Raw genomic sequence first — 18,926 nt, forward strand, 5'->3', positions numbered from 1 at the left:
AGCCACTGGGTCCAGGACTTGACCTGCAGTGGACTACATGGGAGTCCAGTGACATAGCCATTACACCAACTCTTGGTCCCCTTGGTTTTAGATTATCTAATAGCTGGAATGTTCCCTATCTGCCTGCCTACATGACCCAGGGCAAAGGTTTTTTTGTTTTGTTTTGTTTTGTTTCTCTTTTACCTTGCCTTCATCCTAAAAGCTCAGGAGTTCAAATAATACAGAAGACATACCCATGTTTCACTTGGACCAGTTTAAGTGTCATAGGGTTTAAGACAGCATAAGGTAGAGAAACAACAGTAAGTATAAACATGTGCTACGTGGGAGCCAGCAGATAATGTGGTTAAGGCACTGAACTTCCACATGGTTGACCACAGTTCCAATACCAGATCTGGTGACTTGAAACTCATGCTGGGCGCATGTACATGCATGCCCAAAATCCCAAGAGAAGAAGGGATTGTGGCGTAGTCATTTTGCATTGGGAGGTGGTTTCTCACTTTCTGTCTCTATCTCTCTAGCACGTGTACACACCCTATAGCAAAAACCTCCCTCAAAAAAAAAAAAAAAAGATAACAATAACACAACCCATGTGCTGTGTGTTCAGATAGAACTGGGTTTCTTTTTTTTTTTTAAATAATTATTTTATTTATTCATTCATTTATTTTAATTTGACCAGAGAGAGACTCAGAGAGAGAGAGAGAGAGAGAGAGAAAGCAAGCCACCAGGTCCAGAACTTGAACCAGGGTCAGCCATGTGGAAGGCTACATGGTCATGTAAAAGGGGATATTGGTATCTCCAAATCTGAAGAAAAAACTACTAAATCAGAGATTTTATAGCAATACATATGAAGGGGCTAGTAGTAGGAAAGGGGCAGATGTAAAAAGTATTGTGAAAAAAGAGCTAGATAAGCTGGTGAATCATTGGATGTAGAGGGAGAGTATTTTCAAACTTCTATCCACTATCAAACTTCTATCCTTTCCTGTACTCTGAGCAAACAGGACTCATCCAGCGCCTTAACCACCATGCCACCCGCTGGTCCCAGAACTGGATTTCTTACTGTTCCTGTTTTACCTGGGAATGGTGTGATTTTTCTGAGTTTGTTTTTTCATCAATAAAAGAAGTATCATAAGGCTATTTCAAGACTTCTGAGGTATTGGGTGTTAAATGAGATTACTTTATGAAGTGCTTAGTGCTTGACTGGTGATCATAATATATGTAAATTTGTAAAGAATGCCTCCACTGTCCCCACTACCACCAAATGTGAAATGTTTTGACAGTGTTTTACCTCACTTTGTCAAATTGAAAAATATTGTTCTTAATAAATGTCATAAACATGTTTACATACAACTTGTTTTTTGAATAAGTTTTTGTTCCAAAGAATTATTTTATCTAATTTTATTTATTTATTTTTAATTTGACCAGAGAGGGGCAAAGTGAAAGAGAGGGAAAGTGAGAAAGCAAACCATCAGGTCCAGGACTTGAACCATGATTGGTCATGTGGGAGTCCAGGGCCCTTAACCACCTGCCAGCCCCTTGAATATGTTTTTAAGAAAAAAAAAAATTAAAGGTTTAAAAACATGTTTTTACCTGAAAATCAAATTGTTTGCACGTGTTTGAAAGAAAGGTAGAAGCATGGATAGCTGGCTATCTAAGTTTTAGCATGAAATCCTGGAGCAGAGCATCAGCTCTGTGTCTCTCGGAGAATGCCGAACTGAGTTTTCTGCAACCACAAGCCATCAGGTGATTCCAACATCATGTGGACTGGAGGAAGAAAATTTTGCTGGCAGAGATAACTACTGGGGATTGGCAGCTGCTTAAGCAATGAGAGACTGACCAACTGACCCTGCTCCATTAAATCTACTGTTCCCCCACCCACCAATGAGCACACTCTTAGTCTATTGAGTAAAAATGAAATGTGAATTTCTACTGGTCAAATTGTGTGATCAGGCGACCAGCAGTTGGTATAATGGCTATGTTGCTGGACTGCCATATAGTGGACCGCGGTTCGAATTCCAGACCCGGTGGCTTAAACTTATGCTGGGCACGTGTGTATGCGTGCCCCAGATCCTGAAAGAATAGAGTAGAAGGGATTGCAGCATGGCTAATCCCCCCCCGGGGGGGGTGATTTCTTGCTTTCTGTCTCTGTCTCTCTCTTTCTGGCGTGCACATGTGCCCTATACAAAAAAACCAAAAAAAAACAAAACAAACAAAAAAAAAATTAAAGAAAAAAAATTGTGTGATCAGTAGTTTTTCCTTTTATGACCTATACTCTGACAGCCTGACAGAAGGGGTTTTTACAGTTAACCTTTAGTTAATACAGTGATGGCTAAATACTTGTTCTTCCCCACACAGGATGGATAAATCCTAAATCTCAAGACAGGATGGAAGCACAATTCCTTCTACGACTTTCCTTAGTTAGTATTCCACATTTCATCTACAATCCTCAAAGACCTGCTTTGTTTTTCAAAGCACACTGACTGGTAGAGCCCTTTACTCCCTGAGTACATCTCAATTTTCTGTTTATGTCAAGGCCTAGAATATAGACTGTTAACTGCACTTGCTATCTATGAGGGCTAATCTGAATAAAATGTAACTGCTTCAGTTCTGCTTTCTGTAAATACCTGTTCAAATTGTCATTAGAGTTCTCTCCCAATCACTCCAAGCTTTCATCAGGCACTTGGTTCTTACTCCTTTCAGCACTTAGTAGTCTGAAGGCTTCAGTGACAACTTATTTTCACTGTCAAAGGCAGAACTTCAAAGAGCTAGTTGAATGTAATAAGAATTCAGGTTCTGGTCTAGAGTCAGAGACCTGGGTTCAAATGGCACTCCATCATGTTGGACAAACTTATTTTTCTATATACAGAGGGTGTGCTCACGGGAGAAAGAGGGAGAAAGAGAAATCACCCTCCAGGTGGGGGTGGCCACACTGCAATTCCCTCTTCATTTTCTCAGGATTTAGGGCACACATGGACATGTGCCCAGTGTGATTTTCAGGCCACTGGGTCCCAGACTTGAACCATGCAGTAGGCCTCGTGGGATCCAGCTACCTTAACTTCCACACCAGCTGCTAGCCCCAGGGCAAACTTTAACTTAAACCTCAGTTCCTTATCTCTCAAGTAGAGAATAACAGTATTTGGTGTACAGTTGGCTGCCAATATTAAATGATACTGTAAATATAAAATACTAAATTGCCTGGGACATTTTAAACATTTAGTAAAACTTACCTATTATAAGGATCAAAGAATGTGAAAGTAACCGCTGAGAGGGGAGGGGTGCAAGAAGACAATTTTTATTTTATAATTTGGCCTATGGTAGACCTATTTACCTTCAAATAGGAGAGAAGCAAAAAAAAATTGTTCTTGGGAGACCAGCAGATGGCATAATGGTTGCATCTCTGGCTCCCATGTAGTCGCCCACGGTTCAAGTCCCAGACCTGGCGGCTTAAAACTCAAGCCGGGCATGTGTGTGTGTGTGTGTGTGTGTGTGTGTGTGTGTCCAAAATTCCAAAAAGAATATGGAGGAGAAGGGATTGCAGCATAGCCATCGCCCCTGGAGGGGGAGGGTGATTTCACACTCCCTGTCTTTCTGGTAAGTGCACACACCCTACAGCAAAAATCTCTCTTAAAAAAATTGTGCTTGGGGAATCAGCAGTTAGCGTAATGGCTATGTCGCTGGACTCCCACATAGTCAACCGCGGTTCACGTCCCGGACCCAGTGGCTTAAACCTCACGCCGGGTGCATGTGCGTGCATGCCCAAGATCCTAAGAGGGGAAGGGATTGCGGCGTGACCATCCCCCGTGGGGGGTGATTTCTCGCTTTCTGTCTCTACGTCTCTCTCTGTCTGTCTGGCGAGCGCACGCGCCCTATAGCAAAAACCTCTCAAAAAAAAAAAAAATCGTGCTTGGAGTTTTTGAAAAGGAAGGGACTGTACTGTCAGTCAGATTTGTTGAATGATTACCACACAGCCTGGGACTAGAGCATGAATGAGGCATGACTGCCTAAAGATTCTTGGAGTCTAGTTTCTCCTTAAGTAAAGCTTTGGTAGTTATTGTTAATTTTATATGGATGTGGTAAAAACAGGAGAAATTCTGAAAGAGTGCATGTCTGTTAATTTCTAATGATAGGGTTAGAAAGGACCATAAGAAGTCTGTCAGCCTTGTCTTCAGATTGGTGAAAATCTGGAAGAAAGGCTTTATAAGGATCACTGATAGTACCATATTATCCTAATACTTATTGTTTCAAATCTAAAAGATAAATACTATGGATAATTTTAATTTAAATAAAACTTTTGGTATGGTTGTATTTCCAGTTCATATGATTATTTTCTAATATTACAAAATTCCTTAAATCCCAACACAAATGAAATATGCCAAATAATGGTACTAACATTACATCAGGATTAAAAAGCAGGTTTTCAAAAACCAAATAACATGGGAAAATGCCTTATGATAAATGAAAAAAGGCAGGCCTACATATAACATGGTTCTAATGTTATTAGGAATAGAAAAGTATATAGAAGGAAAACCAATAGGTAGAAGGTAAGATTGCAAGTAAATTTATTTTTGCTCGAAGTCCTTTTGAATAAAACAAACATTTCAAAGAAATGACTCAAACTCTTAAAATACTTAGTACTTAAAATACTTGAGGTTCATAGTACCTTAGTTTTCATTTTAACATAAGTCACATTAAAAATCCTTTAGATTACGTGGGCTACACCACAAAACAGATAGGGGCACAAGAATAAAAGTGGTAACAAAAGGAGAAAACTTTAAATACTAATTTAACTCATATTGTAGTATAAATGACCATGTATCCCTGCCTGTAAAGACTAACTAGAGCTCAATAAATAACATGTATAAATCGAATTCTGGTGTATCACTAAATCATACCTTGAAAATAGCTATAAGCTTGAGAAGGATCAACTATTTTGTTTGAGATCGAGTTCTGTGATTCCTGAGAATGTTTTTCCGTCACTTCTGCTGTATCATTGGATGAGGAAGATGAAGATAATCCCAATCTAACATATCTTCCTTTTTTACCACAGAGTGAACAATCTACTGGCGTGGCACTAGGTCCCCGGGGCAGCTGAACTTCATCTCTGTTGTAGTTTCTGACAGCTCCACTGTGATGCACAGAGCGTTCTCGTTGCCAGATATAATGGGTTGGTGCAATGGCCATAACCTATTATGGAAAGCTTACTTTTAAAGTTTTATTAATTAAAAAATTTAATATAAAAATTCTAACTCAAAAATAGCTATCTCTAAAACAGACATCCAAGTTACCAATTAAAAAACAAACTTCATGGGACCAGCAGTTAGCGTAATGGCTATGTCGCTGGACTCCCACATAGTCGATTGCAGTACGCATCCCGGACCCAGTGGCTTAAAACTCACGCCGGGCGCATGTGCGTGCATGCCCAAGATCCCGAGAGGAGAATGGAGAAGGGATTGCAGCGTGGCCATCCCCCCTGGGGGGTGATTTCTTGCTTTCTATCTCTCTGTCTGTCTGTCTGGCAAGCACATGCACCCTATAGTAAAAACCTCTCAAAAAAAAAAAAAACATAACTTCAGATAAGGCAGTACTACTATAACACGATTTATTGCTTGAATCATTAGGAAAATAACTGACAAAGTAAATTATTTAGAACAGGGAATAGAACTGAAGTAATTTTCCATTTGATCAGGGTATTTATTCTTAAATTCTGAATATTCTAAGTTTGGAAGAGATAACCTAGCCCAAATGATACTTAATTCTTTGAAATATCCTGGATTAAAAATATTTAATGTTAGTTATTTAAGAAATCAAGTTAGGGAAGTTTACCTATGTGCTAACCTCACGAAATCTAAAATTTCTACTTATTCTAGGCAAAAATCTTTAGTTGCAGTTATCAAAGACCAAAGTAAGTGAGAATTGTATTTGAGAGCTAGACAGAGCCTTCTTAAATGCCTAAACCAGTGATTTACAAACTATTTTGAGAGCCCTAAAGTCTCAGAGGTGAATTAGGGGTCCAAGGAGAAGCAAAAGGTGGCAGAGCAGGTCAATTTAGGGAATTGTATATATAGTTCTCAAGCACTGCTTTATAAGGTTTATTTACAACATGGTTTTAGACTTAAGGTAGACTTAGTTTCTTATTGAGGTTCTGCAGCTTACCACCTAAATGATAATTGGCAGGTTATTCAACCTTTCTGAGGCTTAATTTTTTCATCCTAAAATGGTTATATTAGCTACCTCAAGGTTGTTTTGAGGATTAGATGAGATATGAGTAAAAATTTGTATCGCATAGTAAGCAAATGATAGCCATTTAAAAAGTCAAGGTAGGGGGGACCAGCAGTTGGTGTAATGGCTTTGTCACTGGATTCCCATGTAGTCAACCACGGTCTGAGTCACGGACTCGGTGGCTTAAACTCATACCAGGGATGTGTGTGTGCATGCCCAAGATCCTGAGAGGAGAATGGAGGAGGAGGGATTGCGGCATGGCCATTTCCCTTGGGGGCTGATTTCTTGCTTTCTGTCTCTCTGTCTTGCTGGTGAGTACACATGCCCTATAGCAAAAGCCTCTCCAAAAAAAAAAAAAAAAGAAGTCAAGTTAGGGAAGTGTACCTATGTGTTGGTCTCATGAAATCTAAAACTTCTATTTATTCTAAGCAAAAATCTTTAGTTGTTTTTCATTTTCAGTACAGTATTCAATGAGTTACATGAGATATTCAATACTTTATTATAAAATAGGCTTTGTATTAGATGATTTTTGTCCAACATTAGGCTAGTATAAATGTTCTGAGCACATTTAAGATAGTCTAGGCTAAGTTATGTGTGTATTAGATGCCTTTTTTATTATTATTGGTTTTTGTTTTCCAAAGAATCGTCTAACTTTATTTATTCGTTCATTCATTTAATTTGACCAGAGAGAGACAGAGAAAGAACAAGAGAGAGAAAGTGAGAAAGCAAGCCACCACGTTTGGGACTCGAACTGTGGTTGGCCATGGGGGAGCGTCCAGTGCCTTAACCACCACGCCACCTGCTGGTCCCCTTATTATTGTTTTTTAGAGGTTTTATGCCCTGTGGTCCATGTGCTTGTCAGAGAACAATGGTCAGTCATGTGGGAATGTCCAGCACCTTACCACCATGCCACCTGCTGGTCTTCTAGCTGCTTTCTAAATTTTTCTTTCTTTCTTTCTTTTTTTTTTTTTTTTTTTTTTTTTTTTTTAGTTAGATTTTTTTTTTTTTATTTTTTTGAGATAGAGTTTTTGCTATATAGTGCATACGCTCACCAGAGAGAGACAGAAAGTGAGAAATCACCACCCCCCCAGGGGAATGGCCACACCGCAATCCTTTCTCCTCCATTCTCCTCCTCTCAGGATTTTGGGCATGCACACAAACGTACCCAGTGTGAGTTTAAGCCACCGGGTTCGGGACTTGAACCGTGATTGACTACATGGGAGTCCAGCGATGTAGCCATTATGCCAACTGCTGGTCCCCTGCTTTCTAAATTTCTGATTTGGAATCAACTGGCAGGTAAATGGAGAACTCAGGTATGATGATATTGTGGCTACTAGGCCAGAGTACAAAGAGAAAAGTTTCCTCTTGATTAAATTGCTACCTTTGTGATGCATGTAAAGAGCTGGAATTAAAGTCTAACTCTCATTATGAGACAGGCATCCTTCAAATCTGTGAACCAGTCTAGAAATTATACCATCACCAACATAAACAAATTCCACTTCAAAGGAGATGATGTCCAAAAAGGTAACCTTATCAAAAATAAGATAGTAAGAACAGAGTAAGGAAATATTCTTTACTCTTTTTTGAAGAAGCCTTCCATATATTATTCAATTTAATCACACCCTAATCTCTTTCCAAAAGAAGATTTGAGGCATCTGACAAAAAGAAAAAATAAATTATTAAACAGATCCAAACAGAAAATTGGCTAAAGGGGAAAAGCAGATATGCTAGTAATAAAATGCAATAGCATTGATCTATTAAGGATAATATCTAGCTCTTAGTTTCTGACAGCCAAAGTTAGAAATAGAAAAGAGACGATTTACAAAACTCGTTATTATCTGAAAGGAGAGCATATATTCTTTCTTTGGAGGTGATTTATAATGGGAAGGGTGCTGAGTATAAGTATAGCTGGCCCTGCCACACATTAATTTCATAGTCATGAGCAAGTCATAACCATTCTAAGTCAGTTTTTTCATCTATGAAATTGAAAAAGTATTTATGCTATTTAATTCATAAGATAAAATAAGATTTAAATACATTTTATTTTCTTTTTTAAAGTTTTTGCAATAGGGCGCATATGCTCACTGGAGATAGAGAAAGTAAGAAATCACGCCCTAGGAGGGATGGTCATTCTGCAATCCCTTCTCCAGTCTCCTCTGGGATTTGGGGCACACATTCACATGTGCCCAGCATGAGTTTCAAAGTCACTGGATCTGGGACTTGAACTACATACAGTCAGCCATGTAGAAGTACAACGCCTTAACTACTATGCCACCTACTAGCCTCCTAAATACACTTTCTAAACTAATTGATATGAGGGGTTTAGAATGGAGGCTAGTTGTCAGAGAGAAAACAGAACACTGAGGGGCCAGCTGACCACCCTGGCTCTTCTATAGACTGGTTATCAGCAGCTGAGGTAATTCCAACAAGAGTAGTATATGGTAACATTGTTGCATTAAAATAGTTACTGTGTCTTGGGAGTGGTTGGGTAGACACCCTGAGGTAAGCCACTGGCCCATGCTGGTCTTTTGCTTATGCAGCCTGCTCTATGCTCTTAGCTGATAGTTCAAGGTCCCAAACAGCATTTATTTGGAAAAAATTTGAGTGCTCAAATATTACCCACTATCATGTCCAAGGACAGGTATGGGTACATAAATTACCCTGGGGGAGGGGGTCTTTTACATCAAACATTTAATCTTTTTCTATTGAATTTAATCTTATATGAAGTTAGCCTATTGTGCAGTTTTCTAAATTATTTCTGAATCCTTGTATTTCCCTCATTAATAAACAATCCTCATAATTCAATACACAAATACATGCATTATCTGTGTTCATCTCATTAATAAATACATTTAATACGATTTGTTCTAGGCAAAATTCTGTGACACACCACCTGAAGTCTTCCTTCAGGTTTGACACTCTCCTATTAATTGTCTCTTTTGGCCTGTAGTCACTTAACTAGGTATGATTTCATTTAATTACAGCATTATCTAGTCAACATCTATCAAAATTTCTATGAACTAGTACTGGCATTTATAGTTATCTCTGCTTCCCACATCATTTTCTACTCTACAATTTTTCTTTAGCTTATAACATTAACTTTGTTTAAAAATAGTATATTTAATAAAATAATTGATTTAAAAATTTTTGGTGTCCTGCTGGCTTATGTTAATAAAATATAGTATCAATGAAACAAAACATTCTATGCGAAAAAAAGGAATGTTTCTTTTTTCTTAAAGTATTTTTTAATTATTTAATTTTATTATTATCATTTTAAAATTTGCTATGGGACATGTGCACTCAACAGAAAGATACAGAGAGAGAGAGAGGGAAAGTGAGAAAGCAAGCCACCAGATCTGGAACTTGAATTGCGATTGAGCATGTGGGAGTCCAGTGCCTCAACCACCACGCCACCTGCTGGCCCCTGAGGACTGTTTTTTAAACATGTTTTAATTTATTTAAATTATATGCTATTCAATTAGTATTTCAATATTAGGAACCTGAAATTTTAGATTTTATTTCATGGGAATTACTACTCAACTCCAGAGTTATTATCAACCTCAATAAGAAATTTTGCAATGTTCACACCACCCATTCCTAATATACTGGAGATCTTTTTAGATAGGAGAAACACATTAAAATACAAATACTATAGAAGTGAGCTCTTCTGAAAAACAAAAGTGACAATTTTCTTTTTAATTTTAATTGCCAGTAAGTGTGTGTCCTTGCGTGCAAGAGACAAAGTGCATCCCCAGTAAGACACGGTCATACCACAATAAATTTACCCTCACTTTTCCATCCCATTAAGATTTTGGGTACACATGCATATGGAGGACACTTTTTTAAGCCACTAAGGCTGAGACTTGAACTGTGATTCAGTTCTCTACACATAGGGCTTTACTACTGTTTTTAATTATTTGGGTACAAAATTAAAACAGCAACATTGTGATATGTAAGTTGTATTCATGGTAATGATCAAGGTTAATGGTCTACCATTAAATATACAAAAAAATTGGAACATTAGAAACACATTTAAAAAGACAAGGAAAACTAAATAAACAGAAGACAAAGATTACATATATAAAAAAACATTTTAAAATCCTTACCTCCTCACAGCATCGTCTGCTTACAATAGCCCTATAGTCAATTCTATCCCACAGCTGGTCCCTTAACTTTAAGAAATTAGGAAACAATTTTCTCCAGTTTTTCCCTAATGCCCATGGAAAAATTTCATACTTGGATTCTTCCTCATCTTCTTCAACTGTATTAGCCAGATACCTAACAAAGAAGACCAACAACCCAAAAAAGAAATGGGTAAAGAACAGGAAAAGGCAGGTAGCTCATTTAAAAATAAATAAATAAATAAGGAGAAATACAAATGGCTTACAAGTACACAAAAGATGTTCACAATTTGAAAAAATGCAGATCAAAAATAGAGATACAATGAATTTACCGTGTTGGGTTTTGGGTATTTTTGTATTCCTAAACATCTTTTTTTTTTTTTCCCCCACTGAGAGAGATTTTTGCCATAGGGGATGTGAGCTTGCCAGAAAGAGACAGAAAGTGAGAAATCAACCCCCAGAGGGATGACCATGCCACAATCCCTTCTCCTCCATTCTCCTTTTGGGATTTTATGCACACACGCGCTCAGCGTGAGTTTCAAGCCACCAGGTCTGGGACTTAAACTGCAGACAGCCATGTGGGGGTCCAGTGACATAAGCCACTACACCATCTGGGGGTCCCAGTATTTCAATAACTCTTAAGCATTGTTCTGGGCTATAGTTACGTTACTTAGAAACAATCTGAATTTTTTAGGTCTTGGCTTTTATGATTTGATGGACTGGGAGCAATGTTCAGTCTGAGGTTTATTTCCCACAGCTGAAGGACGATATCTCTGAGTATGCTTTTAAATACTCCATAAACTGAATTTTTTTTCATTCTGGCAGGTGTGAATAGGCACTACTGAAGCCTTACGTAAATTAAAGAAACTACCTGAGTTTGGCAATAAGAAATCAAGGGAAACTAACATTTACTTAGGGCTGCAATAAACATAAGGAAATCAGTATTCTGTATAACTTGCAGGGGCACCAGGCTACATAGTTACATGAAAACACAACCCACAATAAGGAAAATAATCGATTAATCAAAAACAACTCCAAAGTGATACCTGTGGTAGACATAGCAGACAAGGGCATTAAAACAGTCATACTTACTCCATTTGTTCCAAAAGTTAACTAGACACATTGAAAATGTACTTCTAGAAATGAAAACTACAATGTGTACAATGAAAACTAAACTGAAAGGATTAATGGCAGATTAAATACTGTAGAAGAAAAATGTGTGAATTAAAGACACAGCAATAGAAACTATCCAAATGAAACACACGGAAGAAAAAAAATAATAAATAGAGCGTCATTTAGATGTGGGACAATGTCAAGAAATCTAAAAAAAGGTAAAATAGGAGTTTCTGAAGGGCAGTAGTAGACAGAAAAATGTTTGAAGAAATAATAGTGAAAAAATTTTAAATTTAATAAAAACTATAAATCTACAAAGAAACTCAATGAATCCTGAAGAACAAGAAACATGTAGAAAATTACACCAAGGTACATTAATTGAATTGTTCAAAGCCAGTGATAATGACAAAATACTAAAAACAGAAACACACACACACACACACACACACATTAAATAATACAGGAACAGGGCTAGTGGGTGGCATGGTGGTTAAGGCAGCTGGATCTCACATAGCTGACTGTGCTGTTCAAGTCTCAGATCCGCCAGTTTGAAAAACATGCCAGGTGTGGCGAGCATGCCCAAAGATCTGAAAGGAGGGACAGAGAAGGGATTGTGATATGTGACCATTCTCCACAGGGGGGTGCTTTCTCACTTTCTCTCCCTCTGTCTCTCCCTGGCAAGCATATGTGTTCTCTGGCAAATTAAAAAATAATAATAATAATTCAGGAACAAAGATAAAGATAGAGCAGATTTCTCATTAGAAAGAATGCAAAATTCACAGATGACTTTCCAAGAAAAATGGGCAACTTACAATAAAAAATATTACAAAATACATAAGGGAACAAGACACCATGAGCAGAACCAGACCGTGAAGTCTGAAAACACTGGAATAGACACAGAATATAAAATAACTATATCTAATATACATAAATGAATTAAAAGTATTTTGAGGGACCAGCAGATGCCAAAATGGTTACATGGCTAGACTCCCACGTAGTCAACCATGGTTCAAGTCCTCGACCCAGCAGCTTAAAACTCACACTGGGCACAAGTGCATGTATGCCCAAAATCACCAGCAGGTGGTGTGGTGGTTAAGGTACTGGACTCCTACATGGCAGACCATGGTTCAAGTCTTAGACCTGGCAGTTTGCTTTCTCACTTTCCCTCTGTCTCTCTCTCTCTGGTGAGCAAATAAAATAATAATTATAATAAATAAAATAAAGAATTCTTTTTTAAAAAATCCCAAGGAGTATGGAGGAGAAAAGACTGTGGCATGGCCATCTCCCCTTGGGGTTGATTTCTTGCTTTCTGTCTCTCTGTTTCTCTGGTGAATGCATGTGCTCTATAGCAAAAATCTCCCTTAAAAATAAAGTATCTTGGGGCCAAAAAGTGGCATGGTGGTTAAAGGCGCTGGACTCCCACATGGCCGACCATGGTTCAAGTCTCAGACCTGGTGGCTTGCTTTCTCACTTCCTCTCTCTCTCTCTCTGTCTCTCTCTGATCAAACTGGAAAATAATAATGATGATAATAATAAATAAAGTTAAATAATTTTTAAAAAATAAAGTATCTTGACAATATGACAATGGGATACATTTGAAAAATAAAAAAATTCTATAGATAATATAAAAATAGGGTAAGTATAATTGAAAAATTAAAAAAACAGAACTTCTATAAATAAAAAAGTTAAATAAAATTAACTAACATGTTGGACATAAGATGATTCAATTAGTGAACTGAAATAAATCTAAAGGGGGCAGTAGGGGATGTGGAGTTTAAGGCACTAGATCCCTCATGGGCAGCTATGCAATTAGAGTCCCAGACCAGTGGCTTGAAAAACAACTTGAGCATGTGTGCATGCACACACAAATCCTGAGAGGAGACTTGGAGAAGAAGGGAATTGTCCCTTGGGGGATGATTTTTCAATTTCTCTCATTCTCTATCTCTGCCTCTTTCTTGCAAGTACACATGCCCTATAGCAAAAACTAGAAACTAAATAATAAATCTAAAGAAACTGCCCAAAAAAGAAGTAAAACATTTAAGGGACAGAAAAACGGAAAACTGTATGCTAATGATAACTTGTATGTTAGTATCTTTGACTGAACCAACATACAGTGTATTCATACTGGGAAAATTCATCTTGCATGCTGCAGTGATATACAGTGATTGAATGTATTACAAAATAAAAATTAGGGGCTGGCAGGTGGCATGGTGGCTAAGGGCCCTGGACTCCCATATGGCTGACCGCAGTTCAAGTCCTGGACCTTGCGGCTTGCTTTCTCTCTCTCTCTCTGTCCCTCTCTGGTCAAATTAAAATAAATAAGTAAAGTTAAATAATTATTTTAAAAATTTAAATTAAAAAAGTGGTCTAAAAGGCAGTTCAGAGAACCAGAGACAGAGAGTGTCAAAGATAAGGGATATGGAAGACAGTATAACACATTTAATTGTTTTCAAAGGAGATAATAAAGGAGATAGGGGAGAGGAATAGTTGAAGAGATAGTGCCTAGAATTTTTCTTTTTTAAATTTGCCAGAGGGCATGTATGCTCACCACAAAGAGAAAGAGAGAGAGGGAAAGTGGCAAGGCATTCCCCCCACCCTTTCGCTGCTCATGGAGGATAGTCACACTGGAATCCCTTTTCCTTCATTTCACCCTTCTTTTGTGTGCATATGTAGCCTGAGTGTTTTTTAAGGCAGTAGGTCCAGGACTCCAACCATGCAATAAGCCATGTGGGATCCAGTCACCTTTACCACTACACCACCAGCTAGCCTGCCTAGGCTAGAGATAAGATATTATAAAGGTTTTCAAGGGAACCACCAGTAAGCATAATGGCTATGTCACTGGGCTCCCACGTAGTCGACCGCGGTTCGCGTCCCGGACCTGGTGGCTTAAAACCCACGCCGGGCGCATGTGCATGTGTGCCCAAGATCCGGAGAGGAGAATGGAGGAGAAGGGATTCCGGCGTGACCATCCCTTCTGGGGGGTGATTTCTCGCTTTCTGTCTCTATGTCTCTCTCTGTCTGTCTGGCAAGCGCACGCGCCCTATAGCGAAAACCTCTCAAAAAAAAAAATGTTTTCAAGAGTTGTTTCTTAAAAGATATCAAGGTTTGGAGCCAGCAGGTGGCATGGTAGTTTAGGGCACTGGACTCCCACATGGCCGACAACGGTTTGAGTCCTGGACTTTGCAGCTTGCTTTCTCACTTTCCCTCTCTCTTTCTCACTCTGTCTTTCTCTGGTCAAATTTAAATAAACAAATAAGTAATAAAGTTTTAAAAATATATATCAATGTTCAAATCTAGGAAGTTCATCAAATTCAAGCAAGTTACCAAAAAAAAAAAAAAAAAAAAACTGAGCACCATAGAAGAGGTCTTAAAAGCAGACAGGGGCCCAGCCTCAGTGGTGCTACATACAATGTTGTATACTGGAGGTCATTTAGATGATTGGAATTTCTTCCCATATTGACCTGTACGTGCCAGATATATATAAATATGCTCAGATCCTGTCTCACTGGAAAGGAAGCCTGGCAGAAAGGTCATAGCATTAGGCTCTGTTGCTTTTCTGTCTTTCTGTCTCTCATAGGAGAAAAAAATAATAAACAAATTAAAAAAAAAAATCAAAGTCAGAGTTTCTTAGAAGCCATTATGGAGGCCAGCAGGTGGTGTACTGGTTAAGGTGCTGGATTCCCACATGGCCTACCCTGGTTTAAGTCCTGGACCTGTGGCTTGCTTTCTCACTATCCCTCTCTCTCTTTCTGTCTCTCTCGGGTGAGCATGAAAATAAATCATACTAATAATGAATAAAATTAAATAAATAACTCTTAAAAAAAAAAGAAGTCATTCTGGGGGCTGCCTGATTTGAATCATTTTTGCTCAACCAAACTCTGCTAAATTAAAAGAAAAAGTAATAAAGAAGAGAATTTGGGATAATTTAAGTGAGAGTACTCTAAAACATACGTAAAAGGTACAATATGAACTCAAGTGGAATACTGGACAATAAATCTTTTGTACACAGCATGATAAGGTCAGTGAAAAGAACACAAAAGTATCTGGTTGAAGTGAAACGAGTATAGCTGCTGCTGCTGCTGCTTTTTTTTTTTTTTTTTTTTTGGTGGAGGTTTTTTCCATTCTCCAGAAAGACAGAAAGTGAAAAATTGCCCCCCGGGGGGATGGCCACGCCACAATCCCTTCTCCTCCATTCTCCTCTCAGGATCTTGGGCACGCACACACACATGCCTGGCGTGAGTTTAAGCCACCAGGTCTGGGACTCGAACCGCAGTCGACTACATGGGAGTCCAGTGACCGCCATTACGCTAACTGCTGGTCCCATAAATGAGTGTAGCTTCTTATACAGGGGAGGATGTTCAAATATATTCATAAGATTTTAAACAGCCTCTGTTTTAAGTAAGGTATCATATGCATTATAAATAACAAAAAAATCACTTGGTAGAAAGTATACTTACAGAGCAATAAAGAAATTTATCCTGGTATGCTCATTTATAGTAAATTTAGCCCTCTTGAAATAAACAAAGGTCATAGCCAAAAGATACTACAAGGAAAAAGTTAAAAATTAATATTAACAGTTTGCTTTCATAAATAAAATTGCTCTAAACAGTTAACTTTAAAAACTGCTGAATAATAATAAATAATAAATCACTATTTATCCTTATTATGAAATCACCTGTTTACTTCAGCACTGATTTTTTGGGGGTTTCATCCAAACCTTATGAATAGTGAGAACACAATGGGTCTTCGAAATGTTCATAGAAGATGTGTATTACGAAAAAACTACACATGGATTTAAAATTTTTTTCTACAAAGTAGACTTACACTTTTTTTTTGGGGGGGGGAGAGGTTTTTTGCTATAGGGTACGTGCACTCACCAGACAGACAGAGACAGACAGAGAGACAGAAAGCGAGAAATCACTCCCCAGGGGGGATGGCCACGCCACAATCCCTTCTTCTCCCTTTTCCTCTCGGGATCTTGAGCATGCATGCACACGCACCCGGCGTGAGTTTTAAGCCACCGGGTCCGGGACGCGAACCGCGGTCGACTACATGGGAGTCCAGCGACATAGCCATTATACTAACTGCTGGGGGCATGCGACTTACACTTTAATTCCATTCTTTCCATGAATTTTTGAAGTCCCATTGTAGTTTACCATTTATCATGAGTAACTAGAACAGATTCAGAAATTTTACTATAGCCTATATTTACTGAACAAAAAAATCCATTTAATTTTGTCTAAATTAAATTCCAAACCTACAGCGAAGTTGAAATAGTAAAATGAATAACCATAAATCCTTTACCTAGATTTACCAATTGTTAATATTTTGCAACATTTGTTTGACATCACTACTTGTGAATATATATATGTCATTTTTCTGTTAACCCCTTTAAGTTAGTTGCAGATATCCTATTCTTATCTTATTCTTTTTGTTGTTGTTGTTTTAGAGAGAGAGAGACAGATTTGTTATAGAGAGTATGTGCTTACCAGGAAGAGAGAGAGACAGACAGAGAGGAAAAAATCACGTACACACACCCCCCCAAGGAGGGCTGGCCACACCGCAATTCCTTCTTCATTTTCCTCTTAGGATTTTGGGCATGCACACACACACACACACACACACAAGGCATGAGTTTAAAGCCACCAAGTCACCAAGTCAGACTTCAACTGCAGTTGGCCATGTGGGAGTCCAGCAAAGTAACCATTATGCCATCTGTTGGCCCCTCCTACTCTCTTTTTAAAATGACCTTTAAAAATAACTTTGAGGTGGCTGACCCCACATCTCAGTGTGTAAGCCCTGTGCCTTGGCAGTCTGATGCCAAATGGTTGACTACGGTTCAAATCTCAGCCCACAGGGACTTGGAAAACATACTCGGTATGCTTGCATGCCCCAAATTTTCATGGGATGGGGAAAGAAAGAAAAAGGATTGTGGCATGTGGCATGACTACTTCCCATTGGAAGGTGCTTTCTCTCTCTCTCTCTCTGGTGAGCACAAAAGCCCTCCGGCAGAGGAGGAAGAAGAGGAAGGAAGAAGGGAGAAGGAAGAAGGAAGAAAGAAGGAAAAGGAGGAGGAGAAAGAGGAAGAGGAGGAGAAGGAGAAAGAACGAAAACAAAGAAAAAGAAAGGAAGGAAAGTAAGGAAGGAAGACTTTGAAATGACTTCAGAAGTTAGAACATGGCTCTATTTCCTTGGGGGGAAATGTGTTTTAAATGTACTATTAGGAAAATACATGTCAAGTCTGATATTAGAACATATGCCAGGTTCTGACTGTTCCAATTAAAAACAAGTTAATACTATTGTAACTCATTCTGTCATAACAGGATTGGACACAATGGCGATTGCAAATTTTCATGGTAACTTTTTTTTTCTTTTTTTAGAGGTTTTTGCTATAGGGCGTGTGCACTTGCCAGACAGACAGAGAGAGACAGAGAGATAGAAAGCAAGAAATCACCCCCCAGAGGGGATGACCACGTCACAATCCCTTCTCCTCCATTCTCCTCTTGGGATCTTGGGCACACACACACACGCGCGCCCTGTATGAGTTTTAAGCCACTGGGTCCAGGACTCAAACCGCACTTAACTACATGGGAGTCCAGCGACATAGCCATTATGCTAACTGTTGGTTCCATGGTAACTTTCAATTCAGGAAGCAACCTTAAGATACAGTATTCCTGGTTAGTTAGTTTTCAAACACTGCCCCCTCCTGCCCAGCAACTTTAATGCACTTAAATTGAAGTTTAAAACTACAATTCAACATAAATTGGATATGTGATATTAAAGCATTACTGCTAAGTTTTAGACGTGTTAGTGACATTGTTAAATGTTTTAAAATATCTTTATTTAAATGCCATTGTTTTTATTTTTTTATAACTATTTATTAATTTTTTTAAATAATTATTTTATTTAACTATATTTATTCATTCATTTATTTCATTTTTTAAATTTGACCAGAGAGGGACAGAGCGAGAGAGAAAGAGAGAGAGGGAAAGTGAGAGAGCAAGCCTCCAGGTCCAGGCCTTGAACCGTGGTCGGCCATGTGGGAGTCCAGCGTCCTTAACCACCACGCCACCTGCCGGCCCCAATAACTATTTATTTTACTATTTATTCATTCATTGATTTTTAATTTGACCAGAGAGAGACAGAGGGTGAGAGCGAGAGAAAGAGGAAGTGAGAAAGCAAGCCACCAGGTCCAGGACTTGAACCCCGGTTGGCCATGCGGGAGTGTCCAGCACCCTGACCACCACGCCATCTGCTGGTCCTATTATTTTCTTTTTTATTGACAGAAGGTATGTGTCTCATGGAGGGGGGCAGGGAAAAGAGAGAGAAAGAGATTCCTAATGAGGCACGGTCATTCTGCACTCTTTTACTCCATTTCTCCTTCCCAGCAGGATTATGGGCATGCATGCAAATGGACCCAGCATGTTTTTTTTTTTTTTTTTTTTTTTTTTTGTGCGCCTTGTCACCCGCTGGGGC

General features: G+C 38.6%; 1 protein-coding gene across 5 annotated transcripts in view; it reads right to left on the reverse strand.

Annotated features, from left to right (window-relative positions):
- Positions 1-18,926, reverse strand: part of SPDYA (speedy/RINGO cell cycle regulator family member A) — a 34,125-nt gene that overhangs the window by 1,726 nt on the left and 13,473 nt on the right. For all 5 annotated transcript variants that reach the window (XM_027765799.1, XM_027765796.1, XM_027765795.1 and 2 more), the window contains 3 exons: positions 15,908-15,993; positions 10,323-10,494; positions 4,890-5,181 (listed from right to left, as the gene is read on the reverse strand). In XM_027765799.1, the coding sequence (XP_027621600.1) occupies positions 4,890-5,181; positions 10,323-10,494; positions 15,908-15,993 (550 nt within the window). The remainder of the gene's footprint in view (positions 1-4,889; positions 5,182-10,322; positions 10,495-15,907; positions 15,994-18,926) is intronic.

The sequence above is a fragment of the Tupaia chinensis genome, unplaced genomic scaffold, assembly GCF_000334495.1.
Source record: "Tupaia chinensis unplaced genomic scaffold, TupChi_1.0 Scaffold139757_1, whole genome shotgun sequence".
In the NCBI taxonomy this organism is placed as follows: domain Eukaryota; kingdom Metazoa; phylum Chordata; class Mammalia; order Scandentia; family Tupaiidae; genus Tupaia; species Tupaia belangeri.